The 15,265-nt window shown below is 42.6% G+C and overlaps 1 protein-coding gene across 1 annotated transcript in view; it reads left to right on the top strand.

Moving 5' to 3' along the window:
• Parp14 (poly(ADP-ribose) polymerase family member 14) overlaps positions 1-14,003 on the top strand; it is a 38,823-nt gene extending 24,820 nt beyond the window's left edge. Inside the window, exons 9-17 of the mRNA XM_021184803.2 lie at positions 615-690; positions 1,281-1,430; positions 1,850-1,912; positions 2,229-2,396; positions 5,107-5,313; positions 5,401-6,000; positions 7,340-7,473; positions 10,741-10,915; positions 11,970-14,003. Of these exons, the coding sequence (XP_021040462.1) occupies positions 615-690; positions 1,281-1,430; positions 1,850-1,912; positions 2,229-2,396; positions 5,107-5,313; positions 5,401-6,000; positions 7,340-7,473; positions 10,741-10,915; positions 11,970-12,259 (1,863 nt within the window). The 3' untranslated portion in view covers positions 12,260-14,003. The remainder of the gene's footprint in view (positions 1-614; positions 691-1,280; positions 1,431-1,849; positions 1,913-2,228; positions 2,397-5,106; positions 5,314-5,400; positions 6,001-7,339; positions 7,474-10,740; positions 10,916-11,969) is intronic.
• The last annotated feature ends 1,262 nt before the right edge of the window (positions 14,004-15,265 follow it).

The raw sequence follows: 15,265 nt of genomic DNA, 5'->3' as shown, positions 1-15,265 counted from the left end.
ATAAATATGCAATTTAATATCCTTTTCACTTAAAAGTATAAAATAAGCATTTCTATATTCCATTAAATATTCTTTGAAGATACAATTTATTTATTTATTTATTTATTTATTTATTTATTTAGGTTTTTTGAGACAGGGTTTCTCTGTATAACCCTGGCTGTCCTGGAACTCACTCTGTAGACCAGGCTGGCCTCAAACTCAGAAATCCGCCTGCCTCTGCCTCCCTAGTGCTGGGATTAAAGGTGTGCGCCACCACGCCCGGCGAAGATGCAATTTTTAATGGTACTGTTTTAGCACACAGGCATGTGAAACTGTATTAAATGGCCCTCCACTGGATTATAAGTGTCTAGTTCGTCTTGTGAACAGAACTCTAGTTAACATCCTTGTATTTACATCTTTGTTCACTTATCTATTTTTACAGGACACATTTGTAGGAAAGGAATTGAATGTTTATTTTTATAACTTTAAAAACATAGAGCTAAATTCAATAACATTATTTGAGAACTAATATTTTCCAATTATATATGAGTACATATAGAATCAAAAGCTCCAATGAAGCAAATACATTCATCAAGTAGGGAGTCTAATGGCCAAAACTGTGTTTATATTTCCAGGCATTTTCAGATGAATTTGACAAGAGGAATAATGGAGATCCTAGTGACAAAAATCCCAAGGCTGAAGACACACAAGGTTCAGTAAAGCTTTTAAGTTGACCGGTGATTTCTTGTTACTAATTAGCTGTTCACTGATAGGAAAAGGGCAATGGTGATAATTTTTCTGATGAGTCAAACTATGGAACATGTTAACTTATATTCCATACAGGTGAGTATACAAGACACTGGCCTATTCATAGGACTTGGATCAAAATGGAAGGTGGATTAAACTATATAATCTATACAGTGGGGTACTTAAATTATCAATGAGACCACCACCTCCAATGGATAATGTGATACGTATTTTCCAAGAGACACTGTAAGAGACAGTACAAAGCAATAATTCTCTGTCAGATGGTTTGCTGTTTTTGAGGTTCTCTTGTTTGGAGTTCACTGAAATTATCTTTTGAAGTGAGGTTTTGCTATGTTGCCCAGGATGGCCCCATACTCCTACTAAGCTCATGAGAGCCTTTTGTTTAGGCCCAGGGCCAGGCCAGAGTCAAAGAAAACCAGTCCAGAGAGAGGGTGGCCTGAGACCCAAATCAAATTACTCTTGCTTCTGCTGACTTGGTGACTGATTCTACATTTTTTTGTTTGTTTGTTTGATTGTTTGTTTGTTTTGGGTAGGTATCTATGGGAGTCTTTCCAGTCCTACTTTAGGAATGCATGAAATGAATATTGGCCCAATCCTCTTCCAAGTGGCCACTGGGAACATCATCAAAGAAGTGGCAGATGTGATTGTCAATTCAACAACACTCACATTTGATCTCAAATCAGGTATTTCCCTGAGATGGATTCAGTGTCACATTGTGAATCAGTGTGCAGTTGCTATAAAGAAGTGTTTTTGTTGGCCAAATGGTTTTGTTGACCTGGGGTTGCTCATGATAGTTAATAGCTTTACAGCTATTTCAACGAGCTTTCTTTTCTTTCTTTTTCTTTTTTCCTTTTCTTTTTCATAACAGACTTTCCTGGAACTTGCTCTGTAGAGCAGGGTGGCCTCGAACTCACTATCAGCCTGCCTCTGATTCTTGAGTGCTAGAGTTAAAAGTCTGCAACTCATCCCTGCAAATGGCAATATATTTGAAACTTTCTTCTTTATCAGCAATGCCCAGGTGTGGGGTTGCTCTATGATGGGATATGTTGAGATACAATGGCTCTCTTTCCAATCAAATTACCATCTTGATTTTCTCATGTAGGGGTCTCCAAAGCAATTTTGGAAGGTGCAGGACAAAATGTGGAGCAAGAATGTTCTCTCTTGGGTAAGGAACAATGCTACTTCTAGGTGTCAGACTGCAAAGGGGAAAAGTGCTTGTTTGTGGCTGTGAGGAGACCCAGGAAGGTCTTGGGGCTGGGAAGACAATGTATTAATCTTAAGATCCTATATTTTATTAAAGAATGAATTAAAAGCATCAGGTCATCTCACAGTTAAGAGAAATTAAGCCACAGAAGTCCACTACACATAGCAACACCTCAAGAGCTTTTCATTCATCTAAGGTTTCCTCTCCAGATCAGACATCTTGCATGTTCAAAGAGTAGGTTTGTCATCTGATTCTGAATCTATTTTGTGTTTCTCAGCTAAACAGAGTAACCATGGGTATATAGTCACTGGAGGTGGACTATTGAAATGTAAGAATATTATTCATGTTGTTGGTGGGAATGATGTCAAGAAATCGGTTTCCTGTGTTTTGGAAGAATGTGAACAACGGAATTACTCATCCATTTGCCTGCCAGCTATTGGCACAGGTTCGTAGCCATAGGCTCTTAAGGCTCAATCCCAGTGTGTCCACTTCCCCATGGGTTTGGTCTTCAGGTCCTCACTGAGTCTGTATAATGGTGTGATGACAGTGACATCTTGCTGAGAGTAGCATCACTTCTCTTCCCTCTCCCTCTTCCTACCCCCCAGTCCCCCGGAAGGCAGTGGCTAGGGAGAATTGTTGGTGATTGGGGGACAGCAGAAGAACAGAGACATTGCTGGTGATTTATAGGCTCAATACTACTGATGGAGCAAAACTTAAACATCTGGGGCTGGCAAGAATGCCCAACAAGAAACTCTGATCTCTTTTAACTCTTAACTGTACATATGTATAGCAGACAGACAGATATACATTTGGTAATTAATCCCTGCTGGCAGCAGGAGGTAATTAAATAAAGGACTGATTATTAGAGAAACCCTCTAACAATTAACAGCCTCAGTGGCCAGGTGAGAAGGAGGCTTGGTGCAATTAACTTTTTGTAAACCAGGAAAAGAAAGTCATGCTTACAGAAAGAAAAACCTTTTACACAAGCAAACACACACACACACACACACACACACACACACACTCATAAATACATCCATGTTGGGCCCAGCTGCTGTCTCCCTCATCCACTCCACAAGTATTTTTGCACACCTACACAAAGACAAGCATACATTTGGTGTATGGATAGATAGGGGAGAGCCCCCCAAGCCAATGACTTTATTTCTTTTCTCCAGCCTCTTTATACCTTCTTAGACAAAAGTTCTTCAGAAAATTATCTCCGAGATAAAATGTTACACAAAAGGGGAGTTAGGGAAGGATGTTGATGAAGAATGTCAAAGCAGTGTTTCATTCTATCAGCTCAATATAAATTCAAAGCAACAGTTTCCCATGGCCTTGCTTTATCATAGTACACACCTCTGGCTTTATCCTTGGACCTGATCTAGCATAAATGTTTTTCCTTGATCACCAATTTGTCGCAAGCCTATTTCTCTTTTTAGTCTAACTGTGAAAGCTCATTTTATTCCTTATTATGCAATCTTTACTATTTTATGAGGAATGGGTATATTCTACTCTTTTTTTTTTTCTTCTGGTTTTTCTAGACAGGGTTTCTCTGTGTAGCCCTGCTGTCCTGGAACTCACTTTGTAGACCAGGCTGGACTTGAACTCAGAAATTCACCTGCCTCTGCCTCCCGAGTGCTGGGATTAAAGGTGTGCGCCACCATGCCCGGCTATTCTACTCTTGGTTCTAACTTTATTACATCTTTCTAGCTAAACAACTAAAAATGTCTCCTAAAACTTTCTTCCTAAGAGTATTTGAATCAAATCAGGGAGTCTATAAAATTATTAATTCACCTAAATAGCATTAATTCATGAAAGTTCATCTTTATGTTAATCTGCAGAAAGTCTGCTCAATAGGGTGGGTTAATACCCAGGGATTATTGTATTAATTTAATAATGACAGGAAAGGCATATCAGCTGCAAGATGCCACCCTGAGATGAAGTCTCTTGGCACCTTGCCTCTCCGAGTTCACCCATCTTAGGCCATGCAAAAAGGCGGATCTCCTCCAGGAAGGCTGCTTGCTAGCGTTAGTCTTTCCTAAGTGGATCCTGGCAATTCCTCCCCGAGGGACAGACACTTCCTTCACTCCAAGCTCCCCCAACCCACTAGGGAATGCGCAAAGCCCATTCCTCATGTTGTGTTTTACCCCCAACCATAAAAGTATTTTCATTGCTACTTAATAATTTGTGAGTTTGCTACTGTTAGGAATTGCAACAAAACTGGTTCAGACCCACATGCTGAGGTCTTCAAGCTTAGTCAAAGGTGTCTACTGTCATTTTTTCCACCACAGGGATGGGCACCATCAACATGGATAATCCAAATGTGCTCTCAAACCAGCTTGTCTAGGGGACTCTTAGATTGCCTGTCATGTGACTTTGCCAGCTGCCATTCACTTTGGGCCACACCCATGATTAGAAAGGGATTTTTTTTTTACAATCTTACCTGGCTGATGGCTTCCAGGACTTGAGAAACAAGATCTGGAACAAGCTGTAGACAGGAGTGATCTACTCGTAGATCAGCTTCGAATCCTTCTGGGCAGCTAAAACTGGACTGAGTATAGGGAAGAAAGATATCCTGGAGGCTCAGGCTAACTAATATGCTCAGAATTATAGATTATAAGAAGTAGCTTACAGTTTTGGGTGACTTAGAAAAATCAGGTCGCCAGGGATGGCTGGAAGAATAGATACATGCAAAAGATCAAGCAGAGGCAGGGATAAATTGTCCCTCTAAGGACCGTGTTGTTTCTAGATGTACTAGCTCTTTGTTTTCCTTTTATGATCTTTTGAGGACACTAGTAAATCAATTGGGGGGTGGGGGAGTCACCTGGGCTCTGTAATGGAAAGAGAGTGACACTGGGAGTCAGATCAGATGAAGAGGACAGATGTGAATGTCCTAAATTACAAGTTGTCCTTTAAGGTCTTTTGCTGGGGTATTGGCTTATGAACAACGTGGAACAAAACCTCCTCCCACTGTGCCTCGGACTTCAAAACTATTTGCTGGCATACTATTAGCAGTCGACATTGATTATAGTGGGAACAGACATTTTTATTTCCTGTGACAACTAGGATTCCTCGCTTATATTGCAGCTTTTTTTTTGCAGGTGGATCTTAACCTTGACTTTTTAAAAATGTGCTTTTTTGTTTTTCTTTTTAAGGAAATGCTCAACAGGACCCAAACGTAGTAGCGAAAGCGATAATAGATGCCGTTGAAGAATTTGTCCAGAAAAAATCAGTGCAGGCTGTGGAGAGAGTTAAAGTTGTTATTTTCCAGCCCCATATTCTGCAATTTTTTTATGACAACATGAAAGAGAGAGAAGGGTCTCCAGCTCCCCCCAAGCAGTCAGTGATGTCTAAGATTGCCTGTGAGTTGTTAGCTTTTATGAAATACATATTCCTAACCTTGATGTTGAAGGGAGTAAAAGAAACATTAATTTCCATTTTCTCTTTAGCCTTTCTTGGCTTTCCCAAGCAAGCTTCCCCCAAAAAGAACACCCTGGTTCTGGAAAAGAAAATAGAGCACACAGTTTTCCAGGTATGTGGTTCAGGGGTAGACAGTGTGAACAAAACAATCTCCTGGCTAAAGGAACTGATTACCAAAGAGCAGCTTTCCTACACCACTGACGACGAGTGTGTCAGAGACTTTGACTTGGAGGAGTACGAGAAACTGAATGAGGTTCAGAAGGAACTGAACATCACCATTGAGATGAACCAGAAGAAAACTTCCATTCGAGTCTCAGGAATTAGCAGAGACGTGATAAAAGCTAGAGATGAGATCGAGGGCATGATCAAGAGCATTCGATCAGCTAAAGAAAAGGAAAGCCAGGCAGACTACATCTCTACATATGTGGAATGGCAGTATATTGATAAAAACATCACACAGTGTTTTGACAAAATGACCAACATGAAGTTGGAGGATGCATGGAAGGCCAAGAAGAAGGACACGGTTGTCCAAATTCACAATCAGGATTTCACAGTGGACTTGAGCACAAACACAGCCACTGCTCCCCAAGGCCAGACTTTCACTGTTCAGCGCCTCGTCAAAGCTGAAGGTATGTTAAACACCCGAGCATGTCAGCCCGACATTACTCAGACTCTGAGTTTAACACTATGGTAGAAACACAACAGTTTTTATTTTCTTTTTGAGACAGGGTTTCATGATGTAGCCATGACTGGTCTGGAGCTCTGTGTAGTGCAGGCTGGCCTCATATTCACAGAGATCTGCCTGCTTCTGCCTCCCGTGTGCTGGGATTAAAGGCTTTTGCCATCATGCCTGCCACATTAAAATTTCAAGAAGATACAATTCGAATAACCCTAGTAGAATACTTTCAAAATCTTGGTCTCTGTGTTTTCAGAGCATACATACACTATGGCCAGGAAAGTATAGCATGGAAAAAGTCAAGAACAACCATGGTTTGGAACGACAGCTAACCTTGCACCTGCTCCCAGCTCTGCAGCTTATAAACTTTCTGGAGCCAGTTCTTCTGGGGGAAATGATGGCTGCCCTAGTCAGAAGTAGAAAAAAATAATAGTTTTAGGAAGAAAGTGGCCTAAAGTTCTCAAGAACACAAAAGCCAAGGAGAGGACGGATTTGTTAGCATTTACTCCCAAGTTGTCTTTTTTTTTCCTGAGCAAAAGGTTCTTGGATACCAGTCAAGAAACAGCCTACAGATTCCCTGTCTTCTGTAGACAGACATTCCTGCCTTCAAACCATAGAAGCCCTTTTTGGCTTCCCATATCTTATGTAGGATCAATATGAATGAACCCCTCAGATTTTGAGCAGCTCTGGAGGAATGACACAGCACACGTGGTATTCTGCAGCGTGTCCTAGACAAGCCCTACCACCCACCCATCCTTCTCCCTCTTAAGGATGCAGTGAGACAAATGAGGACATACATGTAGACTGCCCTCTGGTGGTAATGGGGTGTTCTGGTTGAAATCCATGCATATGCAAAACTGCAGAGACTGCCCAAAACAAGTTAGGTAATTAATTTGTTAATCAGTAGAGGCTGAGCAACGAATGAGGGTAAGTTAGAGTGTGTCATCTGTTCTCACACCTTAGCATAATCAAAATAGAAGGTGTAGACACAGAGGCTGAAACCCTGGGAAACCTTAACTTGATACATCAGGGCCTTCTGGAGGAGGGTGCTGAGAAACGGGTCCAGGTCTCATATGTATCATCTACCACTGCTCTACCTCCTCCTTTGAAGAAGCTTTCTAGTTCATCCTGATACAAATAGTCCATAGTTGACACTTTTAACAAACATTCTTTTAGAAAGATAAGGAATTTCTTGAGTACATGGAGTTATGAGATTGCAACCCAAGATGGAGGCAGGGTTTTTCAAAGCATGCTGGAAATCTACATGTGACCCCTACATGTCTACTTTGCAGCTGAAATCCCTGCCAATTGGAGTGACATGAAGCAGGAAAAATTGCTTGTGGTGAATCTGCAAACCAGTGATCCCGAATACAACAAGGTGGCAAGCGCCTTCCGTCAGACCTGCTCAAACTTTTTCATAGAGAAGGTGAGTTGGCTATTGACAAGGAGTTTTCTTTATTTACATTTCGAATGTTATCCCCTTTCCCAGTACCCCCTGCCCCCGGAAACCCACTATCCCATCCTTTCTCCCCCTGCTTCTATGAGGGTGTTCCTCCAACCACCCACCCACTTCCACCTCCCTGCCCTCAATTCTCCTACACTGGAATTGAGCCTTCATAGGACCAAGGATCTCTCCTCCTATTGATGCATGACAAGGCCATCCTCTGCTACATATGCAGCTGGAGCCATGTGTACTCCTTTGTTGATGGCTCAGTCCCTGGGAGGCCCAGGGGGTGTGTGTCTGGTTGGTTGATATTGTTGTTCTTCCTATGGGGTTGCAAACCCTTTCAACTCCTTCAGTCCTTTCTCTAACTCCTCTATTGGGGACCCTGCACTCAGTCCAATGGTTGGCTGTGAGCATCCCATCCATCTCTGTATTTGTAAGGCTCTGGCAGGGCCTCTCAGGAGACAGCCATATCAGGCTCCTTTCAGCATGCACTTCTTGGCATCCACACTAGTGTCTGGGTTTGGTGACTGTATACAGGATGGATCCCTAGGTGGGACAGTCCCTGGATGGCCTTTCCTTCAGTCTCTGCTCTACACTTTGTCTCCATATTTGCTCCTATGAGTATTTTGTTAAGGTCAGTTTTGGAGAAGGTACCATGAGGTGCTGAGAAGAAGGTATATTCTTTTGCTTTAGGATGAAGTGTTCTATAAATAGCTGTTAGATCCATTTGGTTCATAACTTCCGTTAGTTTCACTGTGTCTCTTTTTAGTTTGTGTTTCCATGATCTATCCATTGCTGAGAGTGGGGTGTTGAAATCTCCCACTATTATTGTGTGGGGTGTGATGTGTGCTTTGAGCTTTAGTGAAGTTTCCTTTATGAATGCGGGTACTGACAAGGAGTTTCCTAATGGTAGCAATAACTGGGATTGTGATTCTGTATGAGCTCATTCACATAATGGGTCTGTAGAGGTGGCCTAGGGGTCAAGTTCTTGTATTGCTCTCGCAGAGGGCTCCATGATCCAGGTTTGGTTTCTAGATCCATGGCAGGTAGCTTACGACAGCCTGACAGTGCAGCCAGCAATCTGACATTATGCTTTTTCTTGAACTCAGTGGCAATATATTTTTGTTTTAGTTATTCTTCTCCTAGCCTCTGTGAGCACCTGTACTTACATGTGCCAACCCCAAATATATATAAAATTAAAAATAAACCCACTTTCACTTTATATCATATTTTTATTATATAGAATCAGTCAAGTTTGTGTGACTTGTTCTCCCCTTCCATCTTTACACGGGTTCTGGGGGTTAGATTCAGGTCACCAGGCTTGCAGGAAAGGCATTTTTACCTTTGTAGTCATTTCCTCACCTTCAGTTTTTTGAAGGACATTTTTTGCTGGGTATAGAATTCTGAATAGACAGTTTTTTTTTTTTTTTTTTTTGCATTTTTAAGAAATGATTCCACTATCCTTGGACTTCATTGCTTCATTTTGTATCTCTCTTTTCCCTTGAATCCTATCTCATCAAATCCTTGTCTTCCTTTATCTCCCCTGCATCTTCTGGTAGCTATTGGTGAGAGTACATTTGATTGATAGGATGGCCAAGAGCTAATGACTGACAATACATCTTCTAAAAAAAAAGTTTGGCGCTGGTGAGATGGCTCAGTGGGTAAGAGCACCCGACTGCTCTTCTGAAGGTCAGGAGTTCAAATCCCAGCAACCACATGGTGGCTCACAACCATCTGTAACGAGATCTGACTCCCTCTGGAGTGTCTGAGGACACCTACAGTGTATTTACATATAATAAATAAATAAATAGATAAATCTTAAAAAAAAAGTTTAAGATTTACTTTTCTTCCTTCCCTTCCTCCCTCCTGCCCTTTCTTTTTTCCATGGTGCTGGAATTGAACCTAAGGTCTCATATACACTAAGCATTCATCCTTCCACTGAACTATACCACCAAGTCTGAAATAATAATGTGCTGTTTTTAAGAAACTGCTCTTTTAAAATTCTAAATTAAAAAACTGGGAATTTCAAAACAAAAATTTTGGAAGTTTGAAAAACAGTTAAATGACAAAATTTAAGATGAATGAATATAAAATTGTTCTTTTTTTTTTTTTCCAACACAGTTGAAGCTGAGAAACAGTTGGGTAAATAATAAAAAGGAGACATGATGTACAAATACTAAATCATGTGCCGGGCAGTAGTGGCACACACCTTTAACCCCAGAACTTGGGAGGCAGAGGCAGGCGAATTTCTGAGTTCAAGGCCAGCCTGGTCTACAGAGTGAGTTCCAGGACAGCCAGGACTATACAGAGAAACCCTGTCTCAAAAAAACCAAAACCAAACCAAGCCAAACCAAACCAAACCAAAAAAAACCCAACAACAACAACAAAACACAACTAAATCATATAAAAATGTGTGGGAAGTGGGGCTGGAGAGATGGCTCAGTGGTTGAGAGCACTGACTGCTCTTCCAGAGGTCCTGAATTCAATTCCCAGCAACCACATGGTGGCTCACAATCATCTGTAATGAGATCTGATGCCATCTTCTGATGTGTCTGAGGATAGCTACAGTGTACTTACAAATACTAAATAAATCTTTTTTAAAAATGTGTGGAAATGTTGAGACTTTGAGCTGGACAGTTGGTTGTGCCTTTTTTATTTCTCAGGTTTTTGATGTTTCAAGACAGGGTGTTATCATGTTGTTCCAGAATGGCCTCTAAGTCATGATCTTTATCCATTAATCCTCCAAGCACTGGGATTAGCACTCAGAGCATGCCACCACACCCATATTGCAGGGAAAATTATATATAACTCGGCAAATTGCTTGCTGTGTGACCATGAGGGTCTGACTTCAATCCCTAGAGTCTATGTAAAACACCCAAATGTGGTAGTCCATCCTTGTAACTACAGAGCTTCATGGAGAACACAGGTAGATTCCTGGGCCTCACTGGGCAACCTACCTAACTGGATGAGCTGTAGGCCAGTAAGAGCCTTGTCTATGTGTGGGGTGTGTGGCTGGCACTTGTGGAAGTGAGGGCCATAACTTTGTGGAGTCAGTTCTTCACTTCCAACTTTAGGGATCAAATTCATGTCACCATACACTTAGTAAGCTGTCTTACCAGTCTTAAAAGATTTCTGAACATAGGACACTCACTTGGCACTGAATTTGCAACTGAGTGTCATTTGTGTTTATGAGAGACAATGATGCTGGCAAGGGCTCTTGGCACACTTTTCTTTTTTAACTTACAGATTGAAAGGATTCAGAATCCAGCTCTTTGGAGAAGGTATCAGGCATACAAAAAAGGTATGGATGAAAAGAATGGCAATGTAAGAAATGAGAAGCATCTCTTCCACGGGACGGAGGTTAGCTCTCTACCACAGCTCAACAGTAATGGATTTAACCGCAGCTATGCTGGGAAGAATGGTAAGTGTTGGGGTCTGGGAATTGCCACTCAGACATCAATCTCCATACAATAGGGATGGTCTATTGAACACCACATCCCAAGTCGGGGCCACAGGTCAGACTTGGGATCTGACTACGGCATTGAGTCAAGGTTCCATAGGGCTTTAAAAGCCTGAGATCTACAAACATCTGTGCTAAGATATTGTACCAATCAGGATTTAGGGATAGAGCACTTCTTTAGGAACATGTCTGTTGTACACTTACCCTGCTCCCATTGGTTGGGGTATTCAACTGTGGTAGGGGACTTGCCTTGTCTAACATTCATGCCAACCAGGATGTCAGTTACCCACATTCATGTCTCTTTCTGCCAAGTAGCATGTCAGTTCCCAGAGAGGTCTTGGGAACTTAAACTTTACTGACCACCACTCAAAATGGAAGTCTTATTCCAAATAGTTGGGGTCCATCCCAGGGTCAGCTTATAAAGGCAAACACCATAACAGCTTATACACAGGTGCAGGAAGTGCTGCTGGGTGGTTTTCGGGTCCAAGCTCATTGTGGGTAATTATACAAGGCAGTTCTACTGCCTTCTATTGTGATTGGTTTCCAAGGGCATAGAACATTACAGACTGCGTAACCAACTTGGGCATGAGAAAGTTTCCTAGTAACAGCAGACACATATGAGGAAGTTTCCTTATAATACTAGTAGCAGCACAAAATGCAGACTAGCCAGGTAACAGTTACCTAGGCAATACTATTAAAAACACATATAATCAGCTGCCCTAAATGGGATGCTGGCTGGGAGCACCCTCCCTGGGCACCCTGTGGGCTCACTGTGCTCCCCACGCCACTGTCAGCCAAACCGGAGCTAATTTTAATAGTAAAGCTAATGGATTTCACCCCAAGGGCTCGATTGCCCCTTAGAGGAGGAAAATTTAATTTTTAAAAGAAAAAAAAAAGAAGGAACCCAAACAAAATATTTAAACTGATCACCCCTTTTACATGAGTTGACACATGGGGCTAACATGTTGGTTTCTACGCTACACTGAATTTCTTTAACATGGTTTTCTCTTCACAGCTACTGCCTACGGGAAAGGAACCTATTTTGCTGTCAATGCTTCGTATTCTGCCAGTGACACATATTCCAGACCAGACACCAATGGGAGAAAGTATATGTATTATGTGCGGGTTCTCACTGGAAACTACACGAATGGAAACGCGTCACTGATTGTGCCGCCCTCAAGGGACCCTCAAAATGCTGCTGACTTGTACGACACCGTCACAGATAATGATAAACGTCCAAGTATATTTGTAGTGTTTTATGACAACCAAACGTACCCTGAGTATCTTATCACATTTAGGCAGTAACACTTTGAAAGACATCGATGTTCATGAATCTGCTATAAGACAAGTTTTAGCTGTTTTCCTTCTTAAGCTTTCTCTAAGAGCACAAGGTCTTTCTTTGCCGTGGGTGTGTTTCCTCCACAGTGAAAATGAATCTACTTGAGAGCCAATCGCTTGAGAATTTAAAACAGGTAACAGCTGTAACTGCGTTCACCTCGAATATGTGGAAAAGAACAGACTTTTTTTGTTCTGGAAGGACACCTTCAGAAAGCCCCACAATCCCAGCTACCACCAGTGGAATCCTGTCAGCGCGCCACTGTGCTGTGGGACACAGTACCACTGAGCCAATGGGGCTGCTGTCTTCCTTGCTGCCAACTGAACAGATTCCGGGACAGAGAACTTCGTTCTTAGCTAACAGAGCTGTGTTGTGTGGGTTGGACAGCTCCAGCCAGGGTTATGTACAAACTGGGTGCTGGCATGTGGCCCTTGGTCTGTGTGAACTGAGCCCACAAGGAGAGGCACAGCTCAATCCCTGGCCCCAACTGCCAGTGGGCCCTTCTAATGTTGACACTGATGTTCAGGCTACCTAGGGAATGGATGGGATGGTGCCTGCTACCTCTCCAGTGGAAACTCTTCTTCTAACTGTGTGAAAACGGAGTGAACTCTACCTAGCATCTTTCCTGTGGCAGACCAGCTTGTGATAACTTGAAAGCTTTACGTATAAGTCAGTCATTTTTCTACCTTACTAACAGTATCTACTGGATGTGAATTATTTCTTGTGGTGCCAGAGATTATCCAGGACCCCACACGAGCCAGACAAACGCAATGGAACTATATTCCCAGCCCTCTTCTTGTTTGAAGGCAGGATTCCACTAAATTGCTCTGGCAGGCCTTGAACTCATTATCTTCCTGTTTTGTCTACTTATTCGGGGGAGGGGGGCTGTACTTTTTAATTTCCTCCTGTACATTTCAAACTCAACGCCATTTATTGAGTGCCTGGACCTTTTTCAGGTAGAATAAGAGGTATGTTCACATACATGATTTTGTCCCCATCAACAGTGAATTGTAAGAATTATTCCATTATTTCAAGGCTTAGGAACGTGCTCAGAGTACAAGAAATGTCTTGGCCTGAAGTCACCGAGGCAGGAACTGCAGAGGCAGCCAGGCTAAGTCTGGCTCAACTGAGTTACCCACCACAGAGCATGGCCTTGAGATAAGTGTGTGCTGCTTCAGAAGGTATCTCAGATGGTCTGTGAGGCAAACCCAGATTTCCTTGGCTTTTCTCCTTTCTGGCATTGGTGTCCACTCTGCCCCTTATTAGGCGTTTTCTAGGCCCTGGAGCTAGTGCTGTGTAATAGCTTGGGTGATGGGGGCGGGATTTAGGTGCTGGTTCCCACCATAGGCATCAACCAGTGGGCTTCACGCAGACAGAGGGATCCCCATTGCTGTCCTATCGACACCGAAGCCTTGAGACCTTGGCTGCTGTGTCTAAGTGGACTGGCAGAGACTGTGGCTTGGGAGGTGGCTTCCCCAGCACTGGCACTCAGGGTGACCTTACAAAGATGGATGAAGAGATGGAATGAAAGGGAGAGGCTTGTTTCCATTTGCTTCTGTTCTCCAGTGATTTGGTTAACTCAGGGCAAGGCTGAATAACACTGGGATGTTACATTGAAGAATGACTAGCCAACCAATGTTACAGTCACTTTCATTCAAAGTAAATATGTCATTGTCTTCACTTCCTAGTAAAGATACATAATTACATAATAAATGTCTCTTGGTGGAATCTTTTTTTTTTTTTTTTTTCTGCTGAAGAGCAAACATAGGAGCAGCTCAATGACAAACAGTGGCCACTGCTGATAGAAAGTCAAAACCAAATAGGACAGCACCAAGGGGCCCTTAAAGTGCTAACGTTCAGTTGGAAATTCCTGGAAGGGTACAATGCAGGTAAGGTTTAGAAAGTCTCTCCAGTGAGCAGCGAGCCTGGAGCCAGTGACAGGTCTTGAGAGCTCACTGTAAGCCACACAGTCCTATGTTCCTTGGTCACCTGAGGGACACTCCGTGCCATCTAGAGTCTGTTTTCAGCAAGCACCTCAAAGATGCCAACAGCCCTGACACCCAGGGCAGCCACACCAGGACTTTGGGGCTCAGGTACCTTTTGCCTTTGGAGCCCCTTAGTGAATAAATAGCATTAAAACCTAAACTCAGGTTCTGTCCCCAGCCACTCAGCCCTATGGTTCTTTGAATCAGGCAGTGACTTGGGGTCTCCGCCACCTGCCACTCGTCCATGGTGGTGGGTGAGGCTCTGATGCTGCAGCAGGCTCCGGATGCCTGGAGCTCTGGAGGAATATAAGAAGCTTTTATTCATGTGCAAGTCATAGAAGATGAATTCATCCTCTTCTACTATAAATGAAGAAGAGCCTGATGCTTTGTCGATAGCTAACCAGCTACGGCATTTAGCAGCAGGAGAAACAAAACTTCTGGACTCAGAAATCTGCGACATTCTTCAATCCTCCAGTATGGCTGATGGTGATGGTTTTAATGAAATGATTTCACATAGAAGGAAAGCTCAGCTTTTTTCTGGGAACTGCAAACAAACGTGTCAGAACAGTAGTTTTGCACAGCTCTTCTTAAGTGGCTTTGCACCTCTCCAGAGGGTCCCGATCCATAACTGTACTTCACAGGTATATAGACTGACTGGTCTAACTCCCACACTACAGTGGAACCCTTCCTAATAAAACTAAAAGATTAAAAAAAAGTTATGAAGAGTTGTCACCCCAGTTCCCTGGGCTTTGGGGCTGGTGGGGGTTATTATAGGTTGTCTTTCTAGGGAATGTAGAAATGGTCATAATTGGAACAAGGAGGAAATAGCTAGAATTGATTGCATAGCCATAATCTCATTTGATAGAAATCTTTTTGTTTGTTTTTTGTTTGTTTGTTTGTTTTCGAGACAGGGTTTCTCTGTGTAGTCTTGGCTGTCCTCAAACTCAGAAATATGCCTGCCTTTGCTTCCCAAGTGCTGGGATTAAAGGC

Source organism: Mus caroli, unplaced genomic scaffold (assembly GCF_978045245.1).
Source record: "Mus caroli unplaced genomic scaffold, Mus_caroli_1 scaffold_17, whole genome shotgun sequence".
In the NCBI taxonomy this organism is placed as follows: Eukaryota; Metazoa; Chordata; class Mammalia; order Rodentia; family Muridae; genus Mus; species Mus caroli.
Note: the sequence above shows the minus strand (reverse complement) of the source record. Positions and strands in the feature narration are given on the sequence as shown.